Raw genomic sequence first — 17843 nt, 5'->3', positions numbered from 1 at the left:
TCTCCGCGGCCAGCTCTGAGGCCGTGTGGGACCGGGCGCTGCTGTTCGGTGACGGAGTTGTGCTGCCCACAGCTATGCCCCTTGGTGCCCCGCCTGCCAGAACCTGCAGCCCGAGTGGGAGAAGTTTGCCGAGTGGGGCGAGGACCTGGAAGTGAACATCGCAAAAGTGGATGTCACGGAGCACCTGGTTCCTGAGGCCTTATCCGGGGCTTCGGGCTTCCCATTGCCCGTGGAGGGTCCGGTGCAAGGGTGTCGTGGTTTAACCGCAGTCGGTAGCTAAGGAAGAAGTCCTGAAACCAGGACAAAGTGTATGTGCTTTTAGGAAATAGGATTAATGGGAAACTTGAAGTGTGAGGCGCTGGCACTGGGTGCCCAGAGAAGCTGTGGCTGCCCCATCCCTGGCAGTGTTCAAGGCCAGATTGGACACAGGGGCTTGGAGCAACCTGGTCTAGTGGAAGGGGTCCCTGTTCATGGGAGGGGGGTGGAACTGGGGGAGTTTTAAGGTCCCTTCCAACCCAAACCATTCTATGATAAAGATCACTTAATGTTTTATAGCCAACTACGCCTTCAGAAAGTGGTTTGTTTTTTTTTTTTTTCATTTGCTTTTTTCCTATACATTATAGAATCCTAGTCTTCTAGTAAACAGAACCAAAAAGTCTTTCCAGGACTACTTTAGTATCTTAGCAAATATTAAAGAAGAAGAATAGCGCAAACTGACAGCAGATGGAGTTGTTCTGGCAAGCTTTTCATTTTGGCAATATTAGGTTTATGGCTGGACTCGATAAATGATTCTGTGATTCTACTGAAGGCAGATTGCTGGATGTCTACTAAACACTAAATAAAGGGAACAATAGCATTTCTCTGGTGAGTGATTTGGAAGGTTTCAAGGGATTTTTTGGCTGTACTTTTTAAGCATCGTACAGAGCGAAAATGTGGTTCAGCCTTCCCTGTGGTAGTACCTCCCGTTGTTCGTGCAGCTGAAACTCACTTATCTGAATTGCCTTCTGGTCTGTGTGCGTTTTGTAAAAATGACCTTCTCCATGTTGATACTGTTCTTCAAAGTAACTTTTGTAACTTCTTCCCATAACTTTTGAAACTTGCCTTATTTGGATTATTTCCTGCAAACACTGGAGGTTGCAAATCATGTGGGAAAAGGTGAGCATCTCTCTGAAGAGCTACAGCCAAAATAAGTAAACCAGTTATCCCTGGACATCCCCATGGAGAAACTTTCTTGGTCTCTGTTCAGGGACTTTTCTTTTAGATTGTGTGCAGTACATCTGTATGCACAAGTTTGTCTTTGATGACAATTAAATATTGATACCTGGGGCAGGAGCCATTTTTATTCTGGTGTATAACAGGGCATTTCTTGCCTTTTATGTAAGTGTGCTCTACCAATTCTGAAAAATAACTTTTCTTACAGGATTAAGTGGACGATTTGTCATAACAGCTCTTCCTACCATCTATCAGTAAGTATGCAATGCAGCAGATTTCTTGGAGGAGAGAGGATGTTTCGCCCGCATTTTATTTGGACAAATAAATGAGCTTTACCATGCTTTTTAAGAATGTGAGTTACTTTACGCAGGGACAGCCACTGTCTTACTTACTCTGACCTTACGGTACTGCCAGTTGATTTTTTTTTGTTTTCCTTCAGGCCTTATTTATTCTATCTTCTCATGGGTGTTTCCATTTTGCAATCTTCTTTTCTCTCTAGGTTGATCTTAGTGCAGTTGTGTGGCAAGTGCATTAGGAAGATCATTATCTCTGTGGAATTGCAACCTAGATAACTGTGTATCTAGCAGAGATACATGTGGAGTCAAGATTCTAGAAATACCTGTAGTCAAGAGCTTTGGAAAATGTTTTAGAGCCAATATAATCTAAGGCAAAGTAAAACTTTTTTTTTAAAAAAACAAAAAATAAAAAAACCACCATCAAAAAAAACCCCAAACAAACCAGGGCAAGGTGATGGGAGCGAAGATGTCGAGTGGAAGCAAATGCTGTATGCTTGGACTGTATAAAATAAAGAACTTGTTTTGTTTGTCTTGCAGCTGTAAAGATGGGGAGTTCAGGAGATACCAAGGTGCAAGAACTAAATCTGATTTCATAAATTTCATCAGTGACCAGGAATGGAAATCTATTGAACCAGTTTCGTCATGGTTTGGTCCTTCCTCTTTCCTGTAAGTTTTGATGATTTTTATCATAACTTCTTGTTGGACGTGCTGGGACAGGTCCTTAGGTGTGCTGCACCTGGTGCTGCCTCCTTACTGTCAGCTTATGCAGCAGTGCTGAGCTGCTAATTAGTCTGTGAATGTGATGGTTGGCTGTCATGCCTCCTTCAGCAGCAGGTTGAGGGAGGTTATTCTCCCCCTCTGCTGTGTGAAACTGGGTACTAATTTTAGGATTAATAAGTTAGGTGTGTTCTGATCCAGCCCCATTTCTGTGCATACTGAAGCAGTTTGCAGGCTGCTTCTACAGCTCACTCATTATGAACTTAAGTTGGCTTAATGTTTCAAATTCTCCTTTACTTTACAGACAGTGAATATGAATGCTGCAGTTTCACAGTAACAGGGAAATATCAGAAACAGCAGGATATATGTGGCAGATAGCTTGGTCTTTTTCACTTGTATGTAAAATATGGCTGAACTTAACTGTCTGAAGATATCTCAGTTCTTATATAACCTGACTTCTTTAATAGGTTGACTTCTTGTTTTAATAAAATCTCCAGATGCTTCTCAGATTGTCTAAATAGAACATAAAAAAAAGTAATTAAAATTCATATGTCAGCAGATACAAGTCAAGGAAGTTTGTGAAGTTTGTAGTTGTCCCTGTGTGGAACATTGAAACAAGCTGATGTTGGTACCAAAAGCAGCTCATGGGAAATGAGTGTTCATTGAATTAAAAGACAAAATGGAAGATAAAAATCAAAGTAGTTAGAAGAGAAACCAGACATTGTGGTAGGACAAGGGGTAATGGCTTTAAATGTAAACGGGAACTTTAGGTTAGATATAAGGAAGAAGGTCTTCACAGTGAGGGTGGTGAGGCACTGGAATAGGTTGCCCAAGGAAGTTGTGAATGCTCCAACCCTGGAGGTGTTCAAGGCCAGGCTGGACAGAGCCTTGGGCGACATAGTTTAGTGTGTGGTGTCCCTGTTCATGGCAGGCAGGGTGGAACTAGATGATCTTAATGTCCTTTCCAACCCTAACTATTCTATGATTCTATGAGTAGAAAGTTGTTCAACTTGAGATGAAATAATGACCAGTCAGGCAAATCAGAAAATACAGGTATGTGACTGGCCTAAAGATGTCCTCAATTACTTTTTTTTTCTGCTTTGTTTCAGGATGAGCAGTATGTCAGCTTTGTTCCAGTTATCAATGTGGATCAGGGTATGTGCTTATATCTCTATTTTATCGGAGCACACCTGATATTCAGCTATTCTTGAGATGATTCTCTTGTATTTTATTTCAGCACTGCCATAATTATTTAACAGAAAATGTTGGAATACCAGTCTGGGGCTCGTATGCTGTGTTTGCGTTGGCAACTCTATTCTCAGGACTGATACTGGGACTTGTAAGTGAAGCGCTTGAGATTGGCTTGTGACTGTTGTGTATTACACTAATGTCTCATTTTCTTTAGTCTTTAATAATAAGAGAAGTTGTTCTTAGGGTACCCTGCCCTCTGAGCTGGAAGACAGGGATGGGGAGCAGAACAAAACCCCTATAATCCAAAGGGAAGTAGTCAGTGACCCGCTACACTACTTAGACACACACAAGCCTATGGGGCCAGGTGGGATCCACCCAGGGGTGCTGAGGGAGCTGGTGGAAGTGGTCACCGAGCTTCTTTCCATCATTTCTCAGCAATCCTGGCTCATTGGAGAGGTCCCAGCTGACTTGAGGTTAGGAAATGTGACACGTGTACAAGAAGGGATTGAAGGTGGATCTGGGAAACCACAGACCTGTCAGTCTGACCTCGGTGCTGGGGAATTCTATGGGAGTGCTGTGATGTAGCATGTACAGGACATGTGCAGGTGATCATGCTCAGTCAGCATTTTGCATCATAGGTTGATTTTATAACAAGACTTCTGGGTAAAGGCGGGTCCTGCTTGACTAACCTGGTCTCCTTCTATGACAAGGTGAACTGCTTAGTGGATGAGGGAAAGGCTGTCTATCCAGACTTTAGTAAAGCATTTGACGCTGTTTCCCACAGCATTCTCCTGGAGAAACTGGCTTGGAGGGGTGTGCTGTTTGCTGGGTAAAAACTGGGATGCATGGCCAGACCCAAAGTGTGCTGGGGAATGGAATTAAATCCAATTGAAGGCTGGTCAGAAGTGATGTTCCCCAGTGTTGGGACCAGATCTGTTTAATGTCTTTATCAGTGATCTGAATGAGGGGATCAAGTGAACCCTCAGTTTGTGGAAGGCACCAGGTAGGGTGGAAGTGTTGATGTGCTTGAGGGCAGGAAGGCTTCACAGAGGGATCTGGACAATATGGATCAATGCACTGAGGCCAACTGTATGAGGTTCAGCGAGTCCTGCACTTGAGCCACAACAACCCCATGAAATGCTCAGGTCAGAGTGGCTGGAAAGCTGTTTGGTGGAAAAGGATCTGGGGATGTTGGCCCACAGTTGGCTGAGTATCAGCTGGCAGTGTGCTCAAGTAGCCAAGAAGGCCAATGGCCTCCACCAGAAGGGTCATCAAAACCCAAAAAGTTGGATATTGGGAAAGTCTTCACTGAAGGGGTTGTCAGTTGTTGGAACAGGCTGCCCAGGGAAGTGGTGGAGTCACCATACCTGGAAGTACTTGAAGGACATGTAGATGTAGCACTTAGGGACATAGTTTAGTGGTGGGCTTGGCAGTACTGAGTTAACTGTTGGACTTGATATTAAAAGTCCTTTCCAACCTAAACAATTCCATGATTCTCATGTGTGGGATGTCTGGAGGTTTAAACGTGTTTTCCTTTGGTTTCAGATAATGGTGTTCTTAGCAGACTGTATCTGTCCGTCCAAAAGGTACAGACCGCCACAATACCCTCACTCAAGTAAGCCTGCTGTATACCTCTAATTCTGTGAAGCTGTTTGCTAAATGTTGTTTAATAAATACTGGTATGTAACTTGTGTCTGCAGGATGTGAGATTTAGTGTAGAAGTTTACACTTTACCTGCAGCTGTTTGCCTTTAGGGTTTATACTGGGTTTGTATTTTCTATTTAGCTAAAGCTAAACTATTTAAAAAAATGTTTTCTAGGAGATGGAAAAAAGCTTTTACAGCACTTTTGTAACTGCAAGATATGAAATTCCATGTGTGCAGGGAGATGAAAGTTTTGAGTGGAGCTCTGTGTTGCTAAGCTGGGGGTTGCATAATTTCTAGGGGCAAAGTGAGGATTAAAAATGGGTGGTAAGTGATTCAGTTTGGGGTTAGTCTCTGGAATTTTTCAAGCTAATCTTAAAAAGTCCTGATTTGTAGGAACCTGACTGTCTTTAAATTTCATCCCCCCTCCCCCAAGCTGGAGGAATTTTTATTTTCCTTTACCTTGTCTGGGTGGTCTGTTATCTCTTAATACTTGGCCTGGGAGTAATTTCATGCTAGCAACAATTCTACCTAAGATAGCAGCTGAAGTGACTGAAATTGGAAAGTCCTACCTGGATTACGTTCATCAAAATCCTGTGCTACTCCATGATGTTAAAGTGCATTTCTCACGGTAATGGTATCTGTGTATGCATGTTTTCCTTTCTCCTTTAGGAAAGTTAGCTCCAGAGTCAGCTCAGCTACTGAAAAAGCTGGATGAAGAGCAGGAAGCAGATGAAGAAGATATCTCAGATGATGAAATGGAGGGTAAAGAAGTGTCCAACAGAAACTCATCACCAACTGCTGTAAGGCAGCGCCCAGTGACCACAGCTGCCACAATGGATAAATCTTAGCTTTATTTGCATGCAGGATTAGTGTTTGAGTCACCAACTGAGAAGGAGATAAATGTCAAATCTTTTAGCTTGAAGAGAAGAATGACTTCTGTTATGTGGTAATGATGCATTTCATGAATTCAGGGAGGAAAAAAGGGCATCTTTGGCATCAGGTATTCAAAAGTAAAACATGCTGTTGCAAATGGCTGAAACTTGTGTCTGTGTGCAGAGAAGTGCTAAGAAATAATGTATGTGGCTTCTTGAATGACTTGTTCTATAAGGATTTTTTTTTTTTTTAACAATGTAAACCAGTGTACTTGTTGCATTAGGTAACATTAGCAAGGAAAATGCACTAACCTGTTTGCTGTTAAAGCATTCAAAAGGTTTCTCAGTAGAAATCTATCTAGTTGTGCTCTTAAGAAATGCTGAGGGGGAAGAGTTCCTTCAGTTATGGGACATGTTCCAGGCCTCTTATATGACAAAAACTGCTTTCTGCTATGACAATGAGAACTACAACCCCCTCAGTCTTTCTTCTTCCAAAGAGATGAAAGTTGCTATCCTCATTTAGAGGAACAGAGGTTGCTCTCTGAACAAAAGCTCAAGAGCTTGTCTTTGCCACCTTCCCAGATGGGAGTTATCACAAAGCACTCTCTGTAGTGTGGATTCTCTGGCTGACCAGAAACCTGCTATTTGCATCAATTTCTTTTAGACGAGGCTGTATAAAATTGTAAGCTTCTTGGCAAAGTAATTATTTTCTAGGAAAAAAGTTACAAGTAGCACTATGAAGTCTTGTTTGTCTCCATGACTCTGATACAGATGGGAATAGTTTACACACAGGGTTCTCTGCTGAGTGCAAATCCTATCCAGTCATCCCGCTGGATGGCGGTAGGACTCTGCTTATTTTTAATACAGCATCAGTGATTTGTGCTTAGTTAAACTTTACTGCAAATCCAGTCAGGCTGTTCTTAGTATGAAGTTGAAACAACTGCTGCTTTTTCTTGTAAAAAGTCATCTTTTCAGGTCTCACAGACATCTTGAAACTATATACTCTAATTTTTTCTTTAAGGAACAACCTGTAGTCTACTGTTTTCTGTATGGTATTTGTTTTCATTTTGTGTAGAAATAAAAAGAATGCACCTATGCATTGGACCAGCGTTACCTTACATTGCTTGTAAAGAATCTTCCATGGTCAGTTTTTGTCCAAAGTATTGCAAAGGAAGGATTAGCCTTATACTGAGGGTGGGTTTTTTTGTTGTTGTTTTTTTTTTTTTTTTTTTTCTTTAGGTGTTTGGGTTTTTTTGTTTGGTTTTGTTGGTAGTTGTTTGGGTTTAGTTTTAATTCACCTGAGTGGGTTTGCAGGACTGGCAGTTGATAAATCTGTGTTAATAGTAAGCTACTGTAAGTAATTAAGACCACAAATGTAGAAATGCTCTTGATATTTTCACTGCAGCCTGGCTTTCTAAAGCAAGGCTCTCCTAGTGATTTTTAAGAATATAGAGCATCAGACAAGGAGCTTGTAATGAACTCTGGGATATGAAAGAAATATTGGGCAGAACAATATTCAGAATTGGCTTGTAAAGCTGTTAAGAATATGCCATGTTCTTTGTCAGTCCTGAATGCTGCTTTGTAAGTTACAATTTCAGTATATCTGACAGATTGTAATTCATCCTCCTTGTTATGAATAGAAAAAAATGATTCAGCTGTCCAAATATGAGTGAATCTTCCAACAGGTTATTGGATGAGTAAGAGTCAGTTACGTAAGATGTCCTGGAACTTCCTCCTTTAACTTTTTCTTTGTTAACTGAGCATTGGTGCTCTGGAATGACTCATGACTCCAGTGCTGGGGTATATGTCGAGAAAGTATAACTGATGCTTGAAAGGGTCCTTTTGATTAAAATCTGAGTGTTCCTGTCACTTTTAAATATCAATTCTCGGGTGTCTGAATGAAGACCACTGTGTGCCAGAAATGCCCTTAAGGTGTCAGTCTTGTGGGATTGCCTTAATCTCTCTCAAAGTTTAGATCTTAGCCTTTGTCATTAAAGCAATAAATCTGTGAGATCCTAAGGAGAGCTAGTAGCACTGTCTGCTGAAATGGTGTATTTATTTAGTTTAGAGAGGGCTTGAAGACAGCACACAGAAATGCTGTATGGTATTTTTAGGGGCAAGTGTTGAATTGTATTAAAAGCTGAATGATATGGGCTAACTCCACTTGAAATATATTTAAATGTAGCTGTTATAAATGCAGGGCTTTCTAATTTTTCAGTTACTTAAAGCTGTTTGTGCAATATAGAAAGTAAATAGTGATACCTTTTGGCTAATTTTTAATTTTAAAAGAACAACCAACCTTTCTTCTTACCGTTTTTCTAGACTCCTGGTTTAACAAGAACTTCTAGCACTAATTTACCTTGCCTTTGCCTTCTGCACACCTGTCTTTTCTTACTGCCTCCCTGCCTTAGGCAAGTAACCAAATTCCAAAACTGCCTCTTAGTCATAAGTGTTCCCAGTTGCTGGAATCCAGCCTCCATGTGGCTGACCTATGCTTGTGATTGTGTAACTTCAGCAAATTCTTTTTCAATTATCCATAGGCAGCCTGTGTTTGCTGATCTCTGTAAATCTTACCACTCATATTTTTAATAATATTTTTATGGTTTTGTCCTGTGAATATTTAAGTTTATTTTTTAAAAATCTATATTCCAAAGATGTTTACTGAGGCTGAGTGAAGATTGCAATGAAATATGCGTAAGAGCCTGTCCTTTGTGTGTATGATGATGCTTGAATATCAGTTTTGTAAAAGTCAGACTGCCCTTTCCATATCACCGTGTCTAAGCATGTCCAGATTCATTCCAGAAAGAATTTATTATTTGTAACAATACTTCTTTTTAATGTTTCAGAGTCTTCAAGTAAAAAATAACCACCAGCTTTGGATTCCTGTGTTTGTGTCTTATTTTTTAAGATACTATCTTGCTGTTTAGCAATGAAGCAAAACTGCAGCTATTTCCATGGAAGAAAGAGGGTGCGACGCTGTAGCTGACAAATCATCTGTGATAGTCTTTTTTTAAAGGACCAGTTTGAATAATACTTCAGACTAAAGCAGTACTGAGGTGCTTGTGGTTTTCAGTTAAGACTGGCTTGGCTATCTCATGGTAGGGTGAGCTGGCCACATGTCATTTTGGTTCCATGGTCTGGGAAGGAGCTTTCATGCATACCAGGCTTGGACAGCAATGGTAATAAAATGGGTTCTTGTACTGCAAAAAGAATGTGGACTGGAATTGATGAATGATGTTTAAAATCTAGTTCTTTAACTCTTCTGTGTAAAATGCATGCAAATGTATTTTGGCTACAGATGGACTCCTTCCCTTCTCCCACTACTACGTGCTGAAGGTGTGAGTATTGGTGAATTTATCTTGGAGTGGGAAGTTTAATTCAGAATTATCTGAATTCTGAAATGGAAGAGGCTTCTTGAACAAGTGAATGAATCCAGATGAGGTATGCTTAAAGCACTACTAACAGTCAGTCCACTACAAAACTTGCCATCAGAGAGTCTTACCTTGCTTGTTCCCTTGCTATTTCCTCTTTTCTATTAGGGGTGAGTATTGAGAACATGGGAACTTTAACCTGTCAGTTTTCAGTCTGATAGTGCGGGCTTTTCTGGGCAAGTGCATTAATACTCTTGCAGTTCCTTCCCAACAGGAATAAAGCATAAATAGTGCGTGGGGAATTAAATGGATACTTACATCAGCCTAACTTCCCTATTTTTTCACTCAATATGTTATGTGTAAGGGCAAATAACAGCCAGTCCAAGGAAGGGCAGGGGGATGGGACACAGACAAAAAGTCAAACTGACTTATAGTTAGATAATTAAAATTGTTGGACCTAGCCTGATGAGGAAACACAATAGCAACTGTATGCTTAGCTGGCAATTGGTATTTGCCAGATTGGCAAAGCCAGCCTTAGGGTTCGGGTGGAAACAAAGACTGATGGGGAAGTAAAAGCTTTTAGTATGCTATAGCACTGTTTCAGTGTTTAGAAACACCAATGTCAATTTTAAGGATTTTTTTTGTTTTGTTTTGTTTTAAAGAGGAAATCTGCAGCTGCCCTATCTCCTTGCTTTGCATCAGCTGGAGTCCTTGGCTTGACCTGAACAGAGTCATCTCTGGCTCTTCCCTGAATTTTATTTCTGACCACCAAGGGAGACCTTAGACCAGCTTCCAGTACCTAAAGGGGCTGACAAAAAATCTGGAGAGGGGCTTTTTGACAAGGGCATGTAGGGATAGGGCAAGGAGAAATGGCTTTAAATGGAAAGATGGCAGATTTAGGTTAGATATCACGAAGAAATTCTTCCCTGTGAGGGTGGTGAGGTGCTGGCACAGGGTGCCCAGATCCCTGGTAGTGTTCAAGGCTGGGTTGGATGGGGCTTTGAGTAATTTGGACTAGTGGAAGGTGTCCCTACGGCAGGGGGCTTGGGACTAGGTGATCTTTACAGGTCCCTTCCAACCTAAACCATGCTGTGATTCTGCCCCAGTTTACCCCTTTTCCTCACTTTCTCACATTTAGGTCTTTAAAACTTCTCAGATACAAGTTTCTTTTCTATTTAGCATTGATTCTAAAAATTTGCTTAACTGCAAGGCAGATCCAGAAAGCCAACTCTTAGATATGCATCTGATGTTTAATAGTCATCTTTAGCATAAAGGAAGCAGATGTAACCCTTTCACAAATTAAAGTACCTTGCCAGACATGCATATCCTTGTTGTAGCATTTGTATTTGACCTTAACTTCTCACACACCAAAGCCAGCCTTCCAAAAAGCCCCTAGAACTCTCTTCCTGGCAACACTGATACCTCACATGCTGTGGTTTGCTTTTTGTTCCTGTCCTGTGGATGCTTAAGTTCTCTGTGCTGTAGCTCTGGCTGGAGAGAAAGTTCCAACAGCTGTAATAACTAGAGGAGTTCCTGGTGTTGGGGTCCCATGTGGACTAAGCACAAGATAGATCAGAGACTCAGCCTTTCCTGCAGTGGGAGCTGATGCTCTGCTTTTGGAGAACCTGCTTTATCATGTAGCCATGTTACATGTGCCTTGAAGTGCCCAGAGCAGCTGCTGGGCTGTGTTAGCTGCCCTGGCACCTCAGTCTACAGAGGCTGAAGTTGTGGGAAGCATCTGGGCTTCCAGTTCTGCCTTCCCAGGGCAGATGCCTGCGTGAGAGCCAGGGAAGAGTGCTGGGCATGTGCTGGAGGTAATGGTGGATGTGGGCTTGTCTGTCTGATGTTCTTGAAGTGACAGCAGGCTCTGAAATACCTGTAAACATGAGAGGAGGAAGAGACACCAGTGAAGTCTTCTGGGCATCTCTAAGAAGTTCATTTATAAGTTAAATTATGCCTCATGTATCTAGGATTTTAATGCTGGATGAGAAACCATTAATGCAAGATCATCATTAAAGATAACATTTTTGTAGCTGTGCTTTTACTTCCAAAGTCTTTATGCTTTGCTGAGCCTGGATCTCAATGTCCCTGTTCCCCTCTACCTTTCTTAGAAAGATACATCTCTGAATCTTCCTTTAAACTCCCTGGCATGTGGAATGGTTACTTCCTTCTGAATGCTTGCTGTATGAAGACTATCAACTGAAGGGAAAGTCAGGTGTTCAAAGTGAAGATTTCTTCTTGCCAGTGGCTGAAATTGCAGGGATTCAAAATGCCATTTCCACAGGTCAAGTTCAACTGGTGTGTCCCTTCCCTGTCCTATTCCCAGCAGGAAGTGTTCGTGCTGCAGTGACAAGGAAAGGCTGCTCACCCTGTTAGTGTCACTGCACAAAGCTTGTTCTGTTTCAGTGAAGCTCATACCTGCTATTAGCTCTATTGATGTAAATCTCTTCACCTGACACCTTGGAGTAGCCAAGATCTTGTCCCCTGACAGACCACAGCAGTGTGGATTTGTCTTGGAATTGCAGTTTGATCTCTTTAAAAACAAACAAACAAAAAACACCCAAGGAGGCCAAGTGCTGGTTTTGGATGGCCTGAATTCCCTTGATCTTCCGCATCAACGGGGAGAGCCTGGAACCACTGGAGGTGGTGGGCATGAAGAAGTGGGCAGGATATAGACTGAACATGGTTTTAAAGAGGGGGGGGGGGGGGCCTTTTTGGTGCCCAGGGGGGGGGGGGGGGGGTGTTGTTACTCCCCTGTAATAACTGATGGCCAAGCAAAATCTTTCCTACCTGTGCCTGCAGAGCCTGACTAGTTTCTTTATGTAGGCTATCTTAGTCTGCCAGGAAAATGTCACACATTTCCCTTGAGGAATCTTCTTGGCTGATTACTGGACTGCAGAGCTGACTTCTTAGATGATTGGAGAAGTGGTTCTTCAAGGGTAAGTAACTGTTTCCTCCTCTTCTCCCCATCCCTTGTCAAGTATTTGGGAAGAACATGAAGTGCGGTCTTATATGGAACTGCTATTATTCTTAATATTATTATTAATAATAATATTTCAACAGGAACTTGTTAACATCAACTTGAGATCAAATACTCAGTATTAAGCAGGTTTTGGTGTGGGCTCTGTGCATGCCCAGCTGATCAGAAATAGAAATTACATCTGATGTGTCCCCCTTAAACTAGAGCTTGTGCCTGCGGCCAAACTTCCCAAGGGTTTTGAGTAGCTGAAGGATCTGTTGTGAGTGGTGATGCCATAACGCATTGATTTCAATCAATGAAATCCTGTGTGAAGATGAATAAAAGCAAAATGTTTCTGAAATAGCTTTTGTTCTGGGAAAATAATCTGTGTGTAATCTCTGCGATGGTATATTTTTAAATACAGTAGTTCGTAGCCAGTTTGATGTGCACGGTAGGCGTCATCGTGGCAGGTTTCTAAAGGAACTGTCTGGTTTGATGCATCAGTTATCAGAGCCCTAGACGAGAATGATCCATCCCCTTCCAGATCTGTCGAGGCTGCAGCCAGTCACCAGCCCAGCAGGGAGGGTGAAGCCATCGTTGAAGCCAGGACCCCGTTTGAGTGGGATCTAAGGGTTTGGAAGTTTCTGTGTGTTTTCTTAAGCACAAGAGATGGCAAGAACAAACGCTGCCAGAAGCAGTCAGCCCCTGGAGGAAGAGCTGTTTGCCTTGATGCTCTGCTATTAATTTTGCAGCAACGACTAAACCTCAAACCACCATGGGGTGGTGTAGCGAGACCATGCTGTGCTGGAGGAGCCTTGCCAGCACAGCACCCCATCAGAAGCGCAATGAAAATGTCTTTTATTATTATTTTTGCAAGACATGCTGACTGAAGTCCCCCGGGTCGTCCATGGTACCCTGATGTACTGTTTGAAAACAACCCATTTGTCTTCTGCAGGCCCAAGAATCAAGAACCTAGCGGCAGCCTGCTGCAGGGGTTTCAGCCCCTGGTGAGGCTAGGGCTGGGTCAGGCTGCAGGGCTGCATGAGGAGTGGGCAGTTGGGACTCCCCCACATCAGGAGGAGTTCAGTGGTATTATTCTGCATTTGTTTATTGTAATTAGCTAGCTGACCAAGAGCTGAAGCTCCTCACACTCTAAGAACTTCAAAGGCTCCAAACTGTGATCTACTCCATTCTGGGTATACAGATTTTTTAAAATTTATTTAATTTTTTAAAATTTACTTATTTTTTAAAGGGCTTTGGAGCACATGTCCCAAAGGCCTGCTCTAACTTTAATCCAGAGAGTTGTGGAAGAAGTTGTGTGGCCAAAAGGTGAGCAAGCAAAAGGAGCCATCTGACCATGTGGTGGCAATGTGGAGGTATGACAGAAAGATTGTTTGGACCTATGTTGGCCTTGGAGGAAATGTTACTTCTACAGAGAGACTTGAAGTAATTTCATGGCTTAAAAGAGGATGGCAAAAGCATGAAATGTAGATCTTTTCAGTTGTTCTAAAGGAGACAATAGGTATGGGAGCAATACATACCTATGAGTAAGCTCTGGATGCCCGTAGTGTAGCTATGTGGCATGGACCAAACAAATGGAAAAGGCAGGTTACAGCTCAGTGAGAACTTTCTGAATGAATAGACATTAGGAAATGAATAGTTAAGACTGAGCTAGAGGAAGTGCAGCAGGGAGTCACCATGCAGCAGGATGGGTATTGGCTGGAGGTAACAATAGCAAAGGAAAATATCTAACTCCTACCTTGTGCTTTCGATGGACGGATTTATTTTGTGGCAATTGGGATCATCACTTGAACTTCCAGTTCTGGGAGTAAACATGAATAGCGCAGAGAATAAACTTTCTCCTGTGTATTTATAGGAGGCTGTGAACTCTTTCTGGGTTGGTTCTGTTTTCATGCAAGACTTCCTCTTCCAGAATATGGTGTCACATATGTGAGCTGTATGTACCCAGCCTTTGAGTGACATATTCTGTGGGTCAGTGTTTCACTGCGGGTTTCTACTCCTTCATAGGCAGGTGGGTTGCAGCATCCTCAGGAACATCCCCAGTGTTGAGGCATGTCTCGTAGCTGGCCAGAACATGCTGGCTTCAATGGCAGGTTATACGTAAGCAATCGTATCCTGAAAAGCTGTTGCTGTATGCCTTGCCTGGCTTTTGTTGTGCTCCTTGCTTCTTTTTCCACTGCAGATTGTGCTTGGCCAAGAAGATGGAGCCAGTGAAGAAGGGAGTCTGTGCAGCAGCAAGGGCAGTTGATGCCGTAGCTGGGCTTCTGCAGGGTAGGTGATGGGGGAACCCCAGAGCAGGAACAGTGTTTTGGCTGCTATGGAGAGAACCAGGCTCATCTGTGCATGCCCCTCAGTGGAGGTCTATGTCTGCCAGCAGTGCAGGACTTGGAGGGGAAGGCGGCTCCTGGAAAGGGCAGATGGTGAGCAGAGCCACAGCCCTGCCTCAGGGCTCCTGCTGCAGCTGTGTAGCTGTTCTGACCCATGAATGAGGACAAAACCCAGTTTTGTCTTCAGGGCAGCAAATGTCAGGGTTTTTCCCCTCTGTTTGCTGTGATGCCGAAAGCCAAATCGGCTCTGTGCCTGCACCTGGTGTGCATGTCCCAGCAGTATCCCTGCTGGAGCTGCCAGCGAGGCAGGGTTCTGCTGTGGAGCTCCTGGGGGAGAACATCGACTGGATCATGCCTAGCCTGTGACAAAGGGATGGTGTGATTCATGGGGCTGCCCTCCTGGAAAGTGTAATCCCCACTGCTGAAAATACTGCAGGAAATGCATGCACAGTTTAAATTGACCAGTTTCGGATAAGTAGCATACAGAATAATCCTGCCCCCAAAGAAGAGTATGGGAACATAGACTCGTTACTTAAATCCATAATTGCCAAGTTTTGAGGTAAGACCTGCTCCATAGTGTATTTTGCATACATTAAATATATTGATAATCTGTTTCCTCCAACGATGGTGCATAGGTCAAGCAATCTAACAAACCAGTTCAGCACTGCTTCCCATGAGGAACAAAAAGACATGGTTTAGATTTTTCTAGCACCCTGAGGGCTGCGGGAGGAGCTTGCTGGTCCCGGCAGGCAAAGTGGCTCCAGCACGGAGCTGTTTCCAGATCCTGCTTCATCCAGGAGCAACAACTGCAGTGGAGGCACAGATGTTTTGGAGATTTCCCTATTCTAGTATCATTAACCCTTCACTGGCCTCTGGGTTATTTTGCCAGCTGCACTGATTAGTCATTCCCTGTCCCCTTACTTGCTTTGCTGTCTCTCCTCAATCCCTTCAATCCCAACATGTATTTCTATTAATCAAGCCCTTCCCCTGTCTGTTTTTTCTGGCTGGATTTGCAGAAGTGGTTTATTTACAAATCTTTCCAGAATTGGCCTCTTACGGTTAAAAGCGATGTGGGTGCTGGTTAAAGGAAAGCTGATTTTTGACAAACTCAGCATGAGAATGAGAACAGATGGGGGCTTTGAATTAGATTTTGCTTAATGTTGTCCTCCTGCAAATCAGCTTGGTTTTCCCTATTAGCATAAGAAGCAGGAAAAAGGATTTAATTTCTCTAAACATTTCCCCTTAATGATCTACCTCTCCAGCTTAGAGATTTGCTGCTTATCAGTGAAGCAGCTGAATCTCTTCCACAGAGAATCAACTGTGTTTCGAGTTGATTTCTGGTACTTCTCCTTCCCTGGGATGAGAACTATGGCTAGGAGAGGTGGTTGCTGTTTTTAAATGGTATCAATTCAGGTTTTGTATGGTTTTAGGTTGATTTAACTGAGGCTTGGTTTTGTTTTTTGGTTTAGTTTTTAGTTTGTTTGTCTGGTTATTATTTTTTAAAGGACCGAGAGGAGGCACCAGCACATTCTGGGGATGCTTTAGGCTCTTTGCTCCTGTCTGTCAGAGCTGCCAGCAATCCTGTGCCATGGTGTCACAGCCCGCAGGGTCCCTGAGCAGGGTGGAGGGTATCACTCCTCCCTGCCCCTGTGCCCAGGGGCCCAACCCACGGCATCCCACCTGCACCTACCGCATCCCACACTGATGAGGGACACCACTTGCAAGGCTGCTAGAGCTGATGGGCATTGTGGTAATCATTGCCCCATCTGTGCTAAGGGCTGCCTCTCTCTCTTGCCTTTTCCACGTAGTCCCTGCTCCTGGTGTGGATGTTACAGGATATGAACAGTAGTGTGGCTCCTGTGCTTGCACTGTTTCGCCCTCAACCTGGGGGCTATGCAGAGGCATGGGGGCTCTGCCACATGCGGGGACGGATGAAGGCTGTTGTAGGCACTCTGGGATTTATCTGCTGTGTAGTTGGGTGGCTGAGACAAAGATGGAGCAGGGGCAGGTGCTGGAGCTTTGCCAGGACTGCTCGCGGTACGGAGCTTTGCAGGGTTTGACTGCAGGCTGTGGGCAAAGGATGGAGCACATGGTGGGTGCTCCAGTGCTTGATGCTGAATGCTGTTGTGTACTCCCTCCAGCCCAAAGGTTGGCAAACAACGTTTTGCCTTTCTACTTCCACCTCTGACCTTCTTGCCCCTGATCCTGCCCTGCCTGCCACCCAAAGGCCAAAGAGATGCTTCTCTCTGGATGCCAGATACAGGTGCTGGGTTTGTCAGTGACACTGGGGATGGCAGAAATTACTCTGCTTAACTTTGTCGTAAGAAGGATTCTGGAGTCCTGAGGGAACAGGATCCTGTGCTGTTTCACTGTCGCCTTCAGAGGGACAGAGTCTTCAGGGAGGGTGTTTTAACAGCTCAGTTTTAATTATCCCTTCTGCCACTTGTAAGACTGAGCCTGGGTGGTGATAAGGCATCCACTTGCTGATCCCCTGAAGGAAACTGCTTTGCAGGTTAGAAACGTTGCAGGGGTGGTGCCATTAGCAGAGCACTTGCAACACACTGTGAGTGATGGCTTGTGCATGGGGACAGGGCTCCAGGGGCAGGGGGTCCCCATCTGTCCCATGGGACTTCAAGCAGGGAGCACCTGGGGACTCAGCCTTTCCAAGAAGGAGACTGCCTTTCCTTTGAGTGCTGGGGCTAAAAGCTGTAAGCCTTGATTTTTTATTCTCCCCCTTTCTGTTCCCCTGAAGCTGCACAGCTCTGATTCATCACGTTGGTCACGCTGTCTTTAGCGTTGTCCATTAGTTTGAAACTACTGTCATCTTCTCCAGAGTATTAGGTACCGCATCGTCTCCCTCTATATTAGCCTGTCTTACCATGTCTGAATCGCTGGATAAACTGAGACTGAAGCAAAGCTTCTGCAGCCAGCTGTCTGGTAGGCATTTTCATTTCCCATGCTTTTGAGCACAAAAAACATGCTGGGGATGCGAAGAGCTGGCAGAGCCCTGGGAGGGAGAAGAAACTTTCCCCACCTGAATGTCACCATGGATTGATGTAAGCCCTTGACATCTCCCATCCTGCCTTCCTATGGCACCCTTGTGGTGGGGCTGGTGGGGACTCAGCACCTGGTGGGGACACGCACCATGCACCCTGGTTGGTGCATGGACAAAGGTCTCCTCCATGCTTTGGTCTTCTGCTCCCCAGGCTGCTGCAAAGCCTGGGACAGCACT

The 17843-nt window shown here is 43.8% G+C and overlaps 1 protein-coding gene across 1 annotated transcript; it reads left to right on the top strand.

Annotated features, from left to right (window-relative positions):
* Positions 1-72: 72 nt before the first annotated feature.
* On the top strand, positions 73-5909 carry TMX1 (thioredoxin-related transmembrane protein 1; the record flags this gene model as incomplete). The annotated part of the gene is made up of 7 exons (XM_010010967.1): positions 73-185; positions 1418-1466; positions 2046-2174; positions 3335-3380; positions 3463-3564; positions 4962-5031; positions 5731-5909. Coding segments are annotated over 7 exons (688 nt in total), but the record flags the coding sequence as incomplete, so codon positions are not given.
* Positions 5910-17843: the final 11934 nt, after the last annotated feature.

The sequence above is a fragment of the Nestor notabilis genome, unplaced genomic scaffold (genome assembly GCF_000696875.1).
Source record: "Nestor notabilis isolate BGI_N333 unplaced genomic scaffold, ASM69687v1 scaffold8810, whole genome shotgun sequence".
Classification (NCBI taxonomy): domain Eukaryota; kingdom Metazoa; phylum Chordata; class Aves; order Psittaciformes; family Psittacidae; genus Nestor; species Nestor notabilis.
Note: the sequence above shows the minus strand (reverse complement) of the source record. Positions and strands in the feature narration are given on the sequence as shown.